At 39.7% G+C, this 19,085-nt stretch overlaps 1 protein-coding gene across 1 annotated transcript in view; it reads right to left on the reverse strand.

Annotated features, from left to right (window-relative positions):
- Positions 1-18,718, reverse strand: part of ARG1 (arginase 1) — a 33,448-nt gene extending 14,730 nt beyond the window's left edge. The window contains 1 exon segment of the mRNA XM_058566160.1: positions 18,437-18,718. Coding sequence (XP_058422143.1) covers positions 18,437-18,718 — 282 coding nt within the window.
- Between the last annotated feature and the right edge of the window lie 367 nt (positions 18,719-19,085).

Genomic DNA, 19,085 nt, shown 5'->3' on the forward strand with positions numbered 1-19,085 from the left:
AAAGCTGTCATTTCAAGCCTTCTAAAAGAAGACAGAGGCATCTTACCTACATCATCCTATCAGAGCTTCACTTTTTCAGTTCAATCCTTTCACTTATTTTAGAGTATGTATACTGAGTTCCTCAAGCCCTTCTCCTAACAATACAAATCTCTTAACCAATCTCTCTTTTTCTTTTTTTAAAATCCTACCTGGCATTTCCCTGAGGATAGGACCACATCTTCTTTGACTTTGATCCAAAGCCAGTAGAATGAGATTTGGCACATATGCCCTTGTGTTAGTTTCCTAGATTTCCTATAACAAAATACCACAAACTGGATGACTTAATACAGCAGAAATATGTTGTCTCAGAATTCTAGAAGCTAGAAGTCTGGAATCAAGGTGTTGCAGAGTCGTGCTCCTTCTGAAACCTACAGGGGAGTCCTTCCTTGCCTCTTCCTAGCTTCTGGTGGTTTTCTAGCAATCTTTGGTGTTCCTTGGCTCGTGGATGCATCACTCTAATCCTCCATCTTCACCTGGCATTCTCCCTGTGTCTCTGTGTTTTCACATGACCATCTTCTTATAAGAGCACAGGTCATATTGGATTATGGGCCCACCCTAGTCCAGTATGACCTCATCTTAACTAATTGTATCTGCAATGACACTATTTCCAAATAGGGCCACATTCTGAGGTATTGGAGATTAGGACTTCAACATACGTTTTGGGGAGACACAATGCAACCCCTAAAAGCCCTCAATTAATGTTTTTGCAATAATAAAGGATGAATAAATAAGCTGCATGATGACAGGAACCAAAAAATGACATAACTCTTACTCTCTACCTCTTTCTCTTTCTGAGGCTCCAAACTATGGCCTGTTTCTGCATTGTCTTTCCATCAGCCAGCTAACAAACAAGACTCTTTTCAAATGAAGCCCAGGAATATTAGTACTTTTATAGAGGACTGGACAATACACAAAATCCAAAGGACTAAATCTCCAATGGAGTGATTTCAGGAAACCATCTCATTTGGTGCATTGCCCAGACTCTTTAAACCCAATACAATAAGGATGGGCCTGCTCCTAGAACACTTTGAGTTTATGGTAATGTTCAAACTAGATGATCCCTGGGTAAGTTACCTGGTCCTGTCTCTGGGTAGGAACTCTCCTAACCCTTTGAGGCACGCTAGAAGCCTAAGCAGAGTGGACAGCCACGAAAGAAGTTTCCCTCTGCGTGTCTGGCTCACGTGGCTTCACGAGTATATGTTTATAGCCTCCTCCTCTTTCTTTGCCTTCCTCTCTTTACCCAGCCAGACTTGGAGCAGTACTCGGGGGAGTGTGGAGGCTGTAGGAAACAAAATGTTGAAGAGCAATGTCACTGACCTCTCTGTGAGCATAGGGAGCTCAAGACAGCCCTGCACCAGGTGACAGAGGGGAACCCCAAAGGGGGAGCTCCACCCACTTTGGTGCCCTGAGGTCCACAGAGATGTCACTCAGCGCTCAGCAGAACCCTGAGCTGCAGCCTTGGTGTCGGGGGAAGACCTTTAAGTCTCATTTGGGAAGCTGCAGCTACAGACTCACAAAGAGAGTCAAAAAGTAGGGAGAATGAAGAAGGTATAAATCATAAGCAATTAAAATCACTAGGCTCATGAGCACATATGAGTCACCTCTGGGTGACACCTAGAAACAGCGTGGGGACTTAATGTCCTGCACTGATGGGCAAAGACTGGAGCCAGAGGACTGCTGCCTACACCCATTATTGTGATCGAGACTTACTCCAAGGTCATGTGACCAGAAACACGGGGTGACAGGCATATGAAGTAGCTGAGACCCCTCAGGCAGAGTGGCTTGTCCACGTCACACAGCTAATTGAGGCTAGAACTGAGAATGGAATCCACATTTCTTGGATTTCTCCAATGCTGTTCCCACTTCCTCAGGCCACCTCTCTTCACCTGCAAGACTTCTTCATTCTTGGAAATGAGGCAGTCAACCTTTAGCTTTTAAAAGATTTAAAGGATTTTCAGAATCTTTCAGAAGCGAAACCTGGTGAGTAGTAAACTGTACACTCTGAAAATATTGACAAAGAATCACAGAAAATTCATCATATTCTCTACCCAAAACCAGACAGTCAAACCAAGTTTTATATTTCATCTTTCAGTGCTTTCTTCCCTTTGATTTGTTCTGTTAAATGGTGGGTGCCCTCAAAGTCTAACTTCTATGGAAAATTAAACTGAAATTAAAAGCAAAATTTTATCTTTTTATTTCATTTTTTTAAATTTTTTGTGAGGAAGATCAGCCCTGAGCTAACATCCATGCTAATCCTCTTCTTTTTGCTGAGGAAGACCGGCTCTGAGCTAACATCTATTGCCAATCCTCCTCGTTTTTTTTCCCCAAAGCCCCCGTAGATAGTTGTATGACATAGTTGCACACCCTTCTAGTTGCTGTATGTGGGACGTGGCCTCAACATGGCCGGAGAAGCGGTGCGTCGGTGCGCGCCCGGGATCCGAACCCGGGCCGCCAGTAGTGGAACGCGTGCACTTAACCACTAAGCCAGGGGGCCGGCCCAAAATTTTATCTTTTACCGAGGAGTTTTAGTGTGTCTGTGTATTAATTGGCACTGGATACCAATTTCTTGTAATCATTAAAGGAAACCAGAAGTGTGTTAATTTAAGAGATGGCAGAGTTTTTTATAAAATAAAATGTCTTGGTTCATGCTCTGGGAACTAACTTATTTAAGATTCTATTGAGGCATTTCTGGAGGAACATGGGTTTTGTTTAGTTATTTTTGAGATTTATCTCTTTGACCTTGGCTTTCTGTAGTTTTGGTATGCTGTTTCTAGCCGTGGATTTCTATAGATTTCTTGGATTTGTTAGGCTTCTTGAATCTGTGGATAAATATTTTCTATCAATTTTCTAAAATTTCCAGCCATTTTTATGTGTTCAAGTGTCTCATATTCTGTACCTCGTGTTCTCTCTCCTCTCCCTCTGGGATTAAAGTTAAAAGTATGTTAGGCCTTCTAACTCTATTCCCTTATCTCTTGCTTTTTTTGTCTTTTTGTCTTTCCATGTTGCCTTCTGGAAAATATCTTCTGACCTGTTTCCTGGTTCATTAATTCTTTCTTCAGTTAAATCTGTTCCATGAATTCTCAGTTTTCATTATTATAGTATTCATTTTTTTTTTTTTGTGGTCTAGTTTCCTCCTCCCCATAGTTATTTCCAAGTTTGTCTTTTATTTCTTTAAATGTAGTAAATATAGTCAGATTGTCATCTGTATCTGGTAATGTTAGTATCCGAAATCTTTGTAGGCCTATTTCTGTTCTTATTGTTTCTTTCTTATGGTGACTTGTTTTTTTAATGCCAGATCATCTTTGTCTCTGTGCTGGTCATTGTTAATGAAAATATTTTCAGGAATAATATGAGGGTATGATGAATGTACCTTCCTCCAGAGAAGATTTGTGTAGTTTCCAGGTACATGGGGGAAAACAAGTTTAGGACCAACTTAAATCAAATTCAGAGGCTGAAGTTCTCTACACCACCCAGATGTTAAAACTTGGGTGCAAATTTTTGTGAAAGCTTGTTGACTTCTTGTCCACCTGACTCTGAAGATCTAGTCCCTTAGGGTCACAGCTTTTTGGGAGGGATCTCCTCTCCGATTATGACATTTTTATATGCCCTGAGCTTTGATTTAGGTCCCCTTCACTCCAAGAGGCTGTCAAAACAAAAGTTAAAATTTACCTGAGTTGTCAAATTCCCCAGAGCAAAAGCAGCTTCTGTTCCAGCTTACTCATTAGGGCTCCCAATTTTCCATTTTAATTTTAGCCTTGAAATTCTTTACTGTCATGTTAGGTCATCACTGCTTTTAAGTAAGATTTGCCTAATATTTTTAATTATTTTCATCAAGAGAGATGATCTCGATAATTTAACCTACTGTTCTTGGAAACTGAAAGTTTACAGGTGGATTTTTGAGAGTACTCAGGCAAAATAATGCGGTAAATTATTTATGATCTTTCCAGTAACATTTCCCCAAAGGGGAAATAGACAAGATAGCTGTTCTCTGGGTAGACACTCTGAAGATGTGGACGGAGGACACACCAGCAAGGAGGCCTGGCTCTCTCGTTCTCCAGAGTCAAGAGCAAATGAATCAGAGTCACCTCTGAGATCGTGAAACGTCTTTAGCCGGCAGAGTCTAGCACTTTTTAGGCAACTATTCAGTTTTTTTAGCCTATGTACTACGAATTCTCTGGTGAAGGACAGAGCTCCTCTGACATACCTAAGTGTACACCTATGTTCTATGGGTAATTCAAAACACATATTTCTGCTCAGAAAAAGAGAGACTGCTGAAGGCAAGGGACTCTACCCATCTAGACTCCTTGGTAAGTGATCAATCAATAAGTACTAAAAGTCATTTTACTTAGTGCTTGGTGCTATGCTTTTCCTTATGTGGAGCCCAGAAGCATAACATATGGACACTACCCCTAACTCAGGGTCAATCTAGGATCCCAGATTGCACAAGCCTGTCATGTCTCCCTAGTCTCCTTTAATTTGGTACAGTTCCTCGGTTGTTCTTTGTCTGTCATGAAGTTCAGACTTTTAAAGAGTCTCTCAGTTTAAGTTTGTCTGAGATTTCCTCTGATTAAATGCAGATTTTGCATTTTTGCGAGAATACCACAAACGTAATGTTGTATACTTCTAGATGTATCACAGTAGAAAGCACGTGGTGTTCATTTGTCCCGTGACTGTTGATGTTAACTTGGATCACTTGGTGTACAGTAAGATCTGCCAGGCTTCTCCACTGTAAAGTTACTACTTTTCTTTCTGTAACTAATACGTATCTTGTGGGATGATACTTTAATATCAGGTAATTATCTTGTTTCTCGTTATATTTCAACCCACTAAGTTTAGCATCCATTGATGATTCTTGACAAAAACAATTATTACTCTGATATTTGCCAAATGGTGATTGTTTATTTCCATCATTTTTTACTTTTAAATTAGTTGAAATTCTACTCTAAGGAAGAGCTTTTATTTCTCCCCCATTTATTTGTTTGCTCAATTTTTTACCTCACCATGGACTCATGAGTTCCTATTTTACTCTATGGGTTAAAATCCCTTATTATCTGCGGCCAGCCCAGTGGCGCAAGCGCTTAAGTGCGCGCGCTCCGCTGCGGCGGCCCAGGGTTCGCCAATTCGGATCCCGGGTGTGCACCGACACAGCGCTTGGCAAGCCATGCTGTGGCAGCGTCCCATATAAAGTGGAGGAAGATAGGCACGGATGTTAGCCCAGGGCCAGTCTTCCTCAGCAAAAAAAAAAAAAAGAAGAGGATTGGCAGATGTTAGCTCAGGGCCAATCTTCCTCAAAAATAAAAAAATCCATTATTATCTGTTACAGACTGAATGTTTGCATCTCCCCCCTACCCCCCGACACCCAATTCATATGTTGAAGCCCTAACCCTCAATGTGATGGTATTTGAAGATGGGGCCTTTGAGAGGTAATTAGGTTTAGATGAGGTCACAAGAATAGAGCCCTCATGATGAGATTATTGTCCTTATAAGGAAAGGCACCAGAAAGCTTGCTTGTTCTCTCTCCCTGCACACACAAAGAGGTCATGTGAGCACACAGTGAGATGGTGGCTGCCTACAGGCCAAGACAAGAGGCCTCAGAATGAAACCTACCTTACTGGCACCTTGACCTTGGACTTAGAACTGTGAGACATAAATTTCTGTTGTTTAAGCCACTCAGTCTGTGGTATTTTGTTATAGCTGTCTGAGCTGACTAACTCATTACCATTATTTATTTTCTTGCTCAGATTACCCCAGATTTGGCCAATGTTTCAAGTTGGCTCCTGTATATTTTTTTACATGACCCCCACATTTATTGAGCACTTCCTTATGGCTCTTCTTGTACTTTCCCTGCTACCACCCTGGGCCTAGCCATTTGTCGGAGGAGCCTTGGTTCCTTTTACTTGAGAATGGGATGTGGAAACAAGACCTGGGTGCCATGAGTGCCCATTGATACTGAGAAATCATTGCCTCTGGGCTCTCTCAGCAGATGAAGCCAGGAAATACATGTATATATACACACACACACCCCTATTCCTATATCTATCCATCTGAAAATATAGTAAAAATCATGAATTTTTACTGATTAGAGTACACTGGGGTATACTGATCCTTCAATCCAACACCATAGAATTAAGGAATTCATTCTAACCTTCTGTTTTTCCTTATTTGTAATGCCCTTTTATGACAACAAGAAACCTGGCTCTCATTACCCATAACTTATTCATTTACCATATGTATTTCTTCTTCTTCTTCTTTTTAATTGAGGTGTACTTGACATATTATATTAGTTTCAGGTGTACAAGATAATGATTTGATATTTGTATACACTGAGAAATTATCACCACAATAAGTCTAGTTACCATTTGTCACCATCAAATATGCAATAGAACGTTATTGACTGTAGTCACCATGCTGTACATTACCTCCCAGGACTTATTTATTTTGTATCTGAAGGTCTGTGCCTCTTGACCTCCTTCACCCATTTTGCCCACTCCCCAACCCCTCTCCCCTCCGGCAACTACCAATCCGTTCTCTGTATGTATTAGGCTTGGTTTTGTTTTGTTTGTTTGTTTTGGTTTTTAGATTCCATATATATGTGAAAGTAAAAATCTCACTGATAAAGTAAACATATAGTAAAGATAGTGGATAAATCATTTATAAAGCTGGTATGTAGGTTAAAAGACAAAAATAGTAAAAATAACTATAACTACCATAAATAGTTAAGGAATACACAAAATAAAAAGATGTAAAATGTGACATCAAAAACAAAAAACATTGTGGGGGGAGTAAAAATATAGTTTTAGAATGTGTTCAAAGTTAATTTGCTATCACCTTGAAATCGACTGTTATATGTATAGGCTGTTACATGTGAGCCTCGTGGTAATCACAAAGCAAAAACCTGCAGTAGACACGTGTGTATTCTTCGTTACATCCCTCGTCAGGTCCTTTGTCCATCTTTGTTCTCCTTTTTTCTTCTCCCTTAATGATTTTTTAAAAGCTTATTTTATATTAGGGCTGTTAGTCCTTTGTTGCTCAAATGTGTTGCAAATGTACATGTTTTTCTTGTTTTTGTTCTTGCTTTACAGTAGTTGAAGATATTTTTCCTAACTTTGGGAAATTAAGTTCATCAGCTGGTATTTACTTTCTTATAAATAAACATGAACTTGAGAAAAGGGAAGAAGGCAGTGTGCACTGACCAGCCTTACCTGAAGGTCTCCTGCAGGTGAGGAGCTGAATGGAGCAGGATTTCACTTTCTGTGTAAGCCCAATCCTTCCCTTTGGTTTAGAGTGAGCAACTGTCCTATAAGCGGTAAAGTCCACGTGCAGTAGCAGCTCACCAATCCACACTAACCTGGAGGAGGGCCAATCTGAGTGAAAAGTCTGAATTTATGAAACCATTCAAGAAAATGTTGCTTTACCCTCAAATAAAATAGTAACTAACAGTGCTGACATTTACAAAGTAATAAATACGTAAGTGACACATCAAGTGCAAGCAGATGCAACCAGATGACGCTGCTAAAGTGCTGTGTGATTTAAGTTATCTTCACTAGGTTAAACATTCTCATCAACATCATATTATTTATGGTATTGATATATTTAGCCAGCTCTCTTTTCTACCAGTTGTTCAACTGTAAACAAGCCCAGAAAATTACTACAAATATTAAGTGGGAAATAAATTAATGTTTTTCTATATATGTGTTTATTATATGCACTGATTAATGATCTCTGTATTCAGTTGTACTAGTTGAGTTTTTCAAAGTAGCTTAGTAAACATCACTTTTTGCTTTTAATTATCAATAGCTCATCATAATGTTGTGATGGACTTATATAAACATTCATTATAATTGTCATTTGGTCTTTGCACGTGTTGGTTAGGGGTTTTTGAAGTAAGGTCATGACACACTCCTACCTACTTTATTTGATGTTAACAATTAAGGGATGATTGTGAAATGCATAAATAAGCATTAAGCGATATATACTGTAAATAATTGGTTCAAGTAGCCCTGTGCATTAACAGAATTGTAGAGGCCAGTGTTCTGCTGGAGAAGGCGGAGGACTAAGTGATGCCTAAAATTATCTGTGCTGTGCATGGTTGCTTTTGGAAAACACTTGAAAAGATCATTCTCAAGTAGCATGTAATCTAAACTCACAAAAACTCATTATCTTTTAAGATCTGAGCTCAGGTGATAAAATTTAATCTCACATGGAAATGAATACAGCTGTCAATCCTGGGGCAATTTTAAAAAATTCTTCATGGAAGGTTTTATCAGTTGTTAAGTACTTATTAACAAAAACTATGTGACAAGATCACAGAGGGCTTGATTAAGAAGAGAAGAAGAAACACTCTGTGGTGTCTTCCCACTTAGAGAAGCCTTCTCCATCAAGCCATGATGCTCTCAGCTCCAACAGCTCTCACCTTACAGAGCAAATTATTGTCAGGAACATTCATTGCATCATTTAATTGTTCTACAAATTGCATTCTAGCCCCTCTCTATTAAGGGCCCATGTTTTCATTTTGTCCCACCAAGAGCATTTGATAGGTACTCAGATAAATACTTGTTAAACTTAATGGGTAAAGAATTTTAGGGGAAAATTATTAGGGTTATAATCAAAACCTTTAGTCTAAACAAAGTTCTAATGGTCATTTGTAAGACTTTCACAGATGAGATAATAATCTTAGGCATATTGGCTTGGCATTTTACAATGTACAATGCACTTTCAAGTTATTTATGTCATTTGATCTTTGGTCATATATTCCCACTTTTCCAAATGGAAATAAACGCAGAGAGACTGGGTAACTTGTCCAAGACCTCACTGTAAATGGTGAAGCTAACTTTGAGCAGACTTATTTTTATTCCAGATGTTATTATTTCACTGAATAATTTCAAAATATTTTGTCTCATTTGGGTATGGGTTTACCTTATACAAACATCAAATGTTACAAGTTGACACTCTTAAAAATGCATTTTAAGACAATTTGGTACAAAAGTAGTCCCCCAATTGTTGTTTGAACAAAACTCGAACTTTGTGTGCAGGTACCTTTGTCAGCCAAGGTAGAATGGCTCATCAAGATGGATTGGTTTAGCCTTTGATTTCATTAAAGAATATCAACACCAATGATGTCTTTGCTTGATGTTAAAGTATTTGGCTGGAACCTCCTTCAACCAATGACACTTTATACCTACATCTATTGATAGATGAATGATCTAAAGTGAAGAAATCCATCCATTGTGATTTTTTTTATAGGTTTTGTTCAGGATTTGAACCAAAATGTAAGAAAGTGACATCCTTGGGCACTGTTTTGATTCACCACAGATTGATCTCCCTGGGTTACTTTTTAGTATCATGAAATTGATCTTTCTGGAAAGACACAAGAAGAAGCAGCCATATGAAATCTATATCTCTATCTGCTGTGGGGATATTATTGAGGATATTGTGTACCTTATCTTTAAGTGGTCCCTACATGTAGTCCTCCGAGTAACTTCTTTCAGAACTGAGTGCTGTAAAATCTTTGCTTGGCCTGAGAAACTCTAAAAGTTTTCTTCTTTTGGACAATGAGTACTCTGCATCTGACTTTTCTTTTGAGCTATGTTTTCTAGGATGCTCAAAGCGGAATTTGTGTCCTACCAGTACCCGATTATGTTGGACAGTAATCCCTGAGTGTGTATGTGTATGTGTATATTTCACTTTCATTTTATCTGATCCTGGTTTTTAATTTATTTTTCACTATTATATTTTGTGTGTTGCCTAAAGGCATCCTCAAATTCTTCATAGTGTCAAAGCATGGGGAAAAAATAAATGAGTAATTAAATAGTAAATTTAAAATGTTTCGACCTACTCCTTTTTCTTGAAACGCCATAGGCTGATTTATTTGTGTCTCTTGAAAAAGAGACCCTAAATTGTTTGTGAGGATCGGTGGCAAATAGAGACTGAGGAACAGCCACGAAGCCCAAGAGTATAAAAATACAACTTTTCTTAAGGGCAAGTGGTTTCTCAATTGGGTGGACCTAGTTACTGCTCTTTGCTCAGATTTAAGAATACCCATTGCTTTCCATTCCTACTGAGGTCTAGCTTCTGAGCATAGTACCTCCAGAGTTTCAAAATTTTTGCCAACAAGGCAGTAGGAAGCAGGAGAATGAGTGGTATTTATTGTGTGATGTCCACGGACTTGGTTGCCAAGCGCTGTTACAAGTGAACACACCCAGGAAGGATTGTGCTCTTGGGAGGAGCTTCTACTGCTTTCAAGGCTCTCAGACAATTGTATGCAAGTTCAAGGTGTGATGCTTTCTTTTCCCTATTGAGAGAAAAAAGTCACACCCTCATTAAGACACATGTAGTTTTAGTATTAGGTAAATTCACATTGCTGTTATAAGCATATTAAAGCTACTCCTCCTAGAGAAGCCTTAGAGAAAATTATGATTAAAATATGTATAGGATAAATGCTCAGAGACACATTTGCTGATTGATTTAAAAAAATCGAGGATTGCAATGGTAAAAGAAAGTGGGAAAATGGTGACCTCTTCACTCATTACAACCGGAGGAGTCATCTCCTATTCATTCACTTATTCATTCATTCATTCATCCATCATTCATTCAACAAATATTTATTGAGAACGTACTTTATACCAGGTACCTTCTACTCTATTTCTAGAGTGAAAACAATGGATATATACAAACTAATATCTTATAAGACTAAACTCCCAATGAAGATGTCACTAACTTGTGGTTTTCTATAAAACAGACATGCTTTCATAAAAGTTTTGCACCCAAATGTGAAGATCTCTAATGAGACTAATTGTGGACATTTATTCTTTCAATTAGGCAACTCTTAGTTATTCATTGGATGATTTGTCAGATTCCTCATAACTTTTATTTTTCTTCCTGCTGATAGACCAAAATAATATTTTTTCTTATTAAAAAATGACTATGTGCCCATTGTAAAATATTGAAAAAATAAAGAAGAAAATGAACATTACCCACAATTCTACCTCCCATATATAAATACTGCTAATATTCTCCTATGTTACTTTCTAATATTTTATGTATTTGCACATTTTGTTCATTGGGAACAATTTTATATCTTGCTTTTTTCTCTGAGAATTATTTTCTGAACATTTCCCATGTTATTAAAAATTCCTTGAAGAATGCTTCTAATGCTCCTACAGAGATCAATATTCTATCAAATGATTGTACCATAATTAATTTGAATGATGAATATTTAGATTGTTTCACTCTTCACTACTATTAAAAATACTGTGTTAGACTTTGAAAGTTATTTCAATATCTGATATTCCATAAACAATATGCAAATGAATGACAGTGGCATTTGATATAATAAGTGCTGAATTTAGGCATCTCTCTTTTTACCTATACCAAAAACTTTGATTCCTGACTGGATAAGTATTTTATGGATTGAAAACTCTAATTTTCTGAAAAGATTCCTTGATGTTATTACGTGATTAATTAATCAACACTCATTTGTGGATGGAGAAAGCAATATTTCTAACAAGCACAACGTCATCTCTTTCTTAAATATTTGGCACTTCCAGGCTAGCACAAGGCATGAGCATTTAGAGGCCGTGGTTGTAGTGAGAAAATGAGCAAAGTGGACCTAAATTATTTTTATCATTTTTGCTTGAAAGTTTTCCTTTCCCCTAAGCAGGTTGCTTTATTATTTTCTATTTTTTCTTATGATGAAATTCACCTCTATAATTTAACATGATAAAGCTTAAGGTTAAAAATTATCGTTCATAAAACAAACTTGCAACATAAGTAGGTAAAATAGGCTTATGGATAGAATGCAGAACTGTATAATTATGTGTTTACCATGTGTGAGCCTGAATAAGTCATAACCTTGTGGGGCCAAAGGTCTTCTAATGTCTTCATCAGGGGCTTATAAAGCAGTCCTTCAGGATTCTAAGAAAATAGATGGATAGAGGGGGAAACTTTAAAAGAAAAACTTTGCATCTACTGCTTATGCCTAGGGAACACAGTATGACTATTTTGTCATAAGCCAAGTAAGTCGTTATAATTTTTAATACTTGGAAGAATCATTGTGTTGTTAAATAGCAAGTGCATACCAAAATTCTGTTTTACCTAAAATTCACTCTTCCCAAAGGCTATTGTCATGTCAGGATCATGTAAGTGAGCCAAGTGAAGATTGGGCAAATGTCTGTTTGTTCTCATTAATATAAAGACATATCACATTTATCAGGCCCTGAGTGGATAGTTTCTTACTTAAACCATGTGGTTAGCTTTTCCTCAACTTACCAAAGCAAGAAAACAGTTGTTAGAGCAGTATTTTACTCTGTTACTTCAGCACAGTAATAGATGATTGTATGAAAGAGTTAATCCATTCTACAGGCTCCCATACAACTGCAAAGATAAGTCCAATATCAAGTGAGAGTATCTTACCAGCTTAAAACAGAGGCAGCTCTCACAGCGGCTAGAACAGGGAGACGGTGAGCACTGTACGGCTACTCTCTCAAACATTTTAAATGTTCAGTTGCAAGAGGAGTTTGGAGTTCTATCATATGAGTCTTTCCCCGTGGTAATTTATGAAGCATGATATAAATATCAGAATTCTAGGTGTCATAATAGGATGGAAGATAGTGCAATATGGTGACAAGTCCATAGACTCTGGAATCAAAAAGGTCTGTGTTTGAATCCTGAGTATTTGACCTTGAACAACATCTACAAAATGGGGATAACAATAACTTTGAATAATTCTTGTGAAGAATGTATTAACTAATGTATGTAATATATCCAACACAGAGTCCGTCTATAATGCTCAATAAAATTATTATTTTTTAAATAACAAGTGTGTATATATATATTTCATTATTTAATAAAAATCATTCTATCGGTCAAGGCAGTGTCTTTTATCTGGCTTTAGTCACCACACGCAGATATTCCAGAGAGCAATGACTTGCAAAAATTGCGTCTCATGTGAATTGAAAGTCTACAAACTCTTCAAAACAAAGGTTTCTCCATTAGTTGTGAAATAGATGTTTAAACAGAAACTGTTAGCAGAACAGCTGATCAGTAACAAAAATTGATCTATTTGCCACGAAGGACAGCAATTGTAAGTTACAAGTCTCCACCCCAAGAATGGATTTCCTATCCTCTAGTTTCATGCAGACCACTCCACACCAGATAAGACTGTATCTTATCTTTTCCATTAAAACAACTCTAAAAGAGAAATTGCTATTTATTAATTAACTAGAAACCAGGATTTGGGGCTCCTGCTCTTGAACAGTAAATTAGCCGGGCGCAGGAGGAGCCTTTGGAGGAACACAGCCTCCAAAGTGCCCTCATGATGGAAGCAGGGCTGCCTGGTAGTGCTGGACACCTTTAAAGCTCCCAGCCTAGTGCCACCTTGTGTGCTGAGAGCCGTGGATACACAGGTGTGGACAACGGATTTTCTTCTTTGGGGACTATAAATGTTTATCAGGACCCGGAAACTACATTTCCAGTGTTTAAACCAATGAGTCTCAACTATGCCTGCATCTGAGAATTTCCTGGAGAGGTTTTAAAAACACCAATGATTGGCGCCCCCCACACCAGACCAAATAAATCAGAGCCTCTGGGGAGCAGGGCCTGAGTATGACGTATTTTGGTTGACGAGCATGACGAGCACAGTGGGTATCAGACTATAGCATGCGTCAGAATCACTCTGCAGGCTTGTTAAAACACAGGTTGCTACTCGACTTCCAAGGCGCTTCTGCGTAGTGCTGGGTAGGTGCTCTAAACATATGTGCTGAATAAATAGTGTCAGATTTGCATTTGAAAAGAACAAACTTCTAGAACAGAGTTGACTAACTGGTGTCCGTGGATGGGCTTGGTGGTCCTTGACCTCCTGAAATTGTCTGCAGTATTTCGTGAGTGCCTGCATATGTGCATTCAGAGGCCAATTCCTCACTTTCATCAGATTCTTAAGGGGCAGGGGCAGCCCGTGTCCTAGGGATGTTAGGAGCCACTGTCATGGGCCTTAAATGTTGTTTTCCTTTGGGCTTTTGTCTTCACGAATAGAGTTAAGAAAAAAAAGTAATCTTTTGTTTTCCAAAAAAAATAAATTTCAGTATTGACGAGCACAAAAAACATTTTATCTTGTTAAAAGTAATAAATCAGCCACTGAAGACACTAGCTTCTTCATCTAAGAGCCTTTTTGCTCATCCTTTGAGGAATGCATCTATGCTTGTTTCACTTTGAACAGAATTTGTTACAGATTGGAAAATAAAGGGTAAGACTGTTGCCTCTCCAGGACAGGGATCTTGTCTTGCCATCTAGTCCCTCTAGGGCCTGCCCACAAGAGGCACACAATGATGGGTTAAAAGTGGGATGATATTGATAATACACATTACTCAATTCTGAAAAAGCCTACAGGAAATTTTTAATAAAATATCTCATGGTGCTCTGCAGTTGTGCATTGGAAAACTTTCGTGATTATTTTTCGGATATGTGTTTTATGTTTTTCCTTCCTCCCAGCCAATTCTTGCCTTTTAAGACTCCAAGATTCACCTTCTCCAAGAGAAAATCTTCTTGCTAAATGCATTCCCCTTTGACAAGTGTATAAAAATTACTCTTATTTTTTAAATATTAGATTTTATTTTTTATAATGTTTGGTTCTCATAAACTGAAACCTTCATTATATTACTGTGTTGGATACATACATTAATGTTACACTGTTATGTCATACGAAATAGAATAGAACTATAATGACAATTAAGAAGAGTGTAGTGATTCTAGGGAGAGGAGCTCCTGGCCAATGACCATCACCCTCAATGCAGTTATTTCTTTCTACGCCAAATGCTTCTCAAATTAACATATACCTTAGTTTAGTGAAATGATCTCCCGATCACTCTGCTGCAGAGGGTCCAGGGAAGGCTCTATGGATTAGTGTTCATGCAGCAGTGCCTGTTCACCAGGGCGCCGAGAAATACAGCCTTAGTCTGCACCTCTGACAGCTCGCTCTCTCTCTCTCTCTGTATAGATGTGTAGAAGGAAATGGCCTTTCAGAGTTTTAAATTCATGAATAATTTTTTCCATAGAAGGAACCATTGTCTACCTAGAGTTCTGTGACTTCTTTTAAAACTTTACAATGCATCATAAACATTTTTCTATGTTGATAAAGATTTACCTTTTCCTTTTGAAAGACTGAAGAATATTCCATTTTATGGATACATAGTACTTGTGGTTTTTTTTAACCAAGTCCCTATTTATGAACATTTAGATTGTTTCCAATTGTTCCCTGTGATACATATGGCAATGGGCATCCATATAAGTACAGCTTCATGCCCTGGTCTTCCCAGGGGTGAGTGTACCTACCATTATAATTTTCCTCTTTCCAGCCCCAGCAGTCAAAAGTCCTGGATCCTATCCATGTCTGCCATCTAGTAGGCATAGAAAGTCGGGGCACTTACTTAAGTTCTCCTTTTTTTGTGAGATGGAAATACCAATCACCACTCTGCCTCTCTCACATAGTTGTCTTGAAGAGGGCACAATGGATGTGAACATGCTCTGAAAACTGTCTATTCCATCAGTGTTTTGTGTTTTCTTTCTGATAACACTGTGTGTACAGTTTTTGTTCTTTTTTTTTTAATTTTTAATTTTATTTTATTTATTTTTTCCCCCAAAGCCCCAGTAGATAGTTGTATGTCATAGTTGCACATCCTTCTAGTTGCTGTATGTGGGACGCGGCCTCAGCATGGCCGGAGAAGCGGTGTGTCGGTGCGCGCCCAGGATCCGAACCCGGGCCACCAGAATCGGAGTGCAAGCACTTAACCGCTAAGCCACGGGGCCGGCCCCGGTTTTTGTTCTTGATGCCCAATTTTACCCTGTGCATACGGGAAATGATCGTTGAATGAAAGACAGTGAATGGACTCTACCAGCGTTTCTCAAAAGGTGGCCTGTCACCACCTGCTAACAAGTCACTGGGGCACTAGTTAAAAAAGCAGATTCCTGGGACCCCTCCCTATCTAGAGAACTAGAATCTGTGTGTAAGGAGAGGGTGGGAGTGGAGAGGCCCTGGATTCCGACTTTTCTCAAACTTCCCAAGTGATTTTGATGCAGATGACAATTTGAGAACCACTGGACTAGGCTGACATTGGCATTGTCTGTCCTCATTTAAAGCTTCTGGGTAGGAAAGGGTAACTCTACCTCCTAGGGTGGAGGAGAAGCAAATTCAATACAGGAACATGTCCCCTCCACATTTTACTGTCTTGAATCCCATCATAGGGTCCTTAGAGATCCATCTCAGAGTGGGCCTACTACCCAAACAGACAGGAAATTTCTTGCTAATCAATTTCCCAAGAGGGGCTTCAGCTTTCTTATCAACTTTTGGGATTGTGTGGATGTCTAGACTGGGCTGAATAAAACATGACCTGCCGTGACTACTAACAGTCACGCTGAATGTGGCTGTGCAAAATGTCCCCGCAGAAATAGAAAACTAGGCCAGCCCTTCCTGGGTCATGGAGGCCATGAATAATACATAGAGAATGCACTTTCTTTTCCTGCAGTTCTTACTGTGCTAATATTTGTGACCACTTTAGAAAGTAGAAAATGCAGGGAAAATAGGAAGGGGCATACCTTACAGATATATGAAGCAAAGAAATACCAAGCAAAGTTCAACAACTTAGACATTGCTTTCTTATGTAGTGTGTTATGTGGTTCCATGAAAGAATGATGAATAAGGTGATTTCTCCAAAGATCAGGTAATAAAATTAGCTCAGATTGGGAGAACTTCCTTTGTGTCAAAGCTGTGTTAATTGTTTTACATATATTGTCTTATTAAACCTCATTAATTTGACAATCAATACAAAGATTTTAATAAAATTAAATGTGGAACAAAGTTAAGGAAATGTGAACAAGTGCTGTAGATACTTTGAGCCAACAAGTGAAGCCAGAAATCCTGGTTTATCCTCAAGGTTACTCGCTTCAGTGTCTCTGACGTATTTGCCAGACAACTTTATTGGACAAGGTTGTGGTTTGGAGAGACACCTGCTGAAATTACTTAGGGAAGTGCGAGGGAGTCCTCTTGGGAAAGAAAAACAAACACGTTTGGAACATCTCGTGCTCTTTGGTATTTTCACCTGTGACGCTGAGGACAGAGCTGCGAGCATTCCCATCAGAACGGAAGAGAACGGACGTCAATGAGTAACATCCGTAAATTCCTCCATTTGCATAGTACATAACATATATCTTGTAGAAGGTGGGTTCCCTGTTTCAAAGGAGCCAACAGTCCATTATGGGGGAAAGAGTATAAATCCCCACATATTTCTGTTTATAAACTTACATGTTAGCCGTAAAAAGCAGCCTGAGCCTTACAGATTGGTGAGTAGGAATCAAGAGATGAAAAGCAAAGGGAATGAGGCGCATGGAGCCCGTTGGAAGGTCCTATCCTTGGAGGGGTCCCAGCTTCAGGGGAGGGTTAGTGTCGACTGAAATAAAGAGTCTGGGTAAAGGTTAATTCAAGGAGTTTATTCGATAATAAAAGGGAGGAGTTTGAATCCCAGTCCAGCAGAGTATTCTGAGGAGCTTCTCCAAGGTCTACAGATCTGAGTACAGTTTATATACCTTTTAACAAGGTGCAAGAAAAGGGCACAGACGTCTAATATTCATATACTTCAAGGAGACCAAGAACAGGAGCTTTTTGATTATTCATCAAACAAGACTTGGAGTGTTGGTATTATCTATGTGTGGAGGGAGGCAAGGACCAAGGTTGTTGCTTTTTCCCTCAATCTCTAAGAAAAGTGGTGGGAAATGTGGAAGCGAGGTACATTTTATCTCTTCCTTTTGTGGATCTGTCCAGCTGGCGTCCTCAGTCACGAGGTGTGGGGTGGCGGGGTCATTCCAACCTAGGCTTAGGATGGCCTGCATGGCTGCTTCATATACAGCATGGATTTTTTTTTTTTTTTTTGAGGAAGATCAGCCCTGAGCTAACATCCGTGCTAATCCTCCTCTTTTTGCTGAGGAAGACCAGCTCTGAGCTAACATCTATTGCCAATCCTCCTCCTTTTTTTTCCCTAAAGCCCCAGGAGATAGTTGTATGTCATAGTTGCACATCCTTCTAGTTGCTGCATGTGGGACGCGGCCTCAGCATGGCCGGAGAAGTGGTGTGTTGGTGTGCGCCCGGGATCCGAACCCGGGCCCGCCAGTAGCGGAGCGCGCGCTCTTAACCACTAAGCCACGGGGCCGGCCCCACAGCATGGATTTTTATGGTACTGACTTGAAGCCTCTGCAGCTTGCTTGCTAGATTCACCTGTTAGACCAGGGAGGGGGGTCCCAGTTTCATTCACATTAGGTGTAAAGGAGGAGTCATGGAAAGCATCCAAGACCACCTCTGCTAGAGAGGAGCGCAAGAGCAGGAGGAGAAAATTACGTTCCTGGTGAGCAGACTCACCCAGGTCACGTTATGTTTACCCAGGTCTGTCTCTGTGACTTGAGTAATGTCTGAATACGCAAATTTCCTCTCTGCACCATAGGCCCCGTAGGACCCCTCTTCCTGTTTCCTCTTCCCGAATCTACGCGGCCTGACTGCAACTCCTTCAACATCAGAGACCGTCGGAGTCAACAGCGAGGTGTAGGGTTCCCAGCCTCCCAGAATGCAATGTTCCCCTTCATTCCCAACTCTGCCCCTCTCAGGAAGTCTGAGTGTGCCCAGGGGTCTGCTGTGCACTGACATGCTCTCGGGGGTCAGCGGCCTCTGGTAACTGGGCAAGTGCTTGGTTCCAGCAGTGACCAAGAGCGCTCCTGCCTATTCATAATAATGGTGAGAACAGCAGGAACAACATCATTGCCTAGCTCTCATACTCCAGGCAGTGAGCTAAGTGATACATGACACAGATGGTGGTATCAGGGGAGGCAAGGGTCTGTCGTGTGGTCACTTCTTTGTGGACACTTGCTGCTGATGGTAATTCCTCCTTTAGTCCCTTTTGGGATTCCTGCTGTGCCCCTCTGCTCTTGGGCAGCCAGATCCACAAAGCTCTCTCCTGTCCTTCCGCGTCACCCCAAGGCTTCTCCTGGTCCACGGACCCACTCAGCCTTCAGGA

This window comes from Diceros bicornis, chromosome 23, assembly GCF_020826845.1.
Source record: "Diceros bicornis minor isolate mBicDic1 chromosome 23, mDicBic1.mat.cur, whole genome shotgun sequence".
Lineage (NCBI taxonomy): Eukaryota > Metazoa > Chordata > Mammalia > Perissodactyla > Rhinocerotidae > Diceros > Diceros bicornis.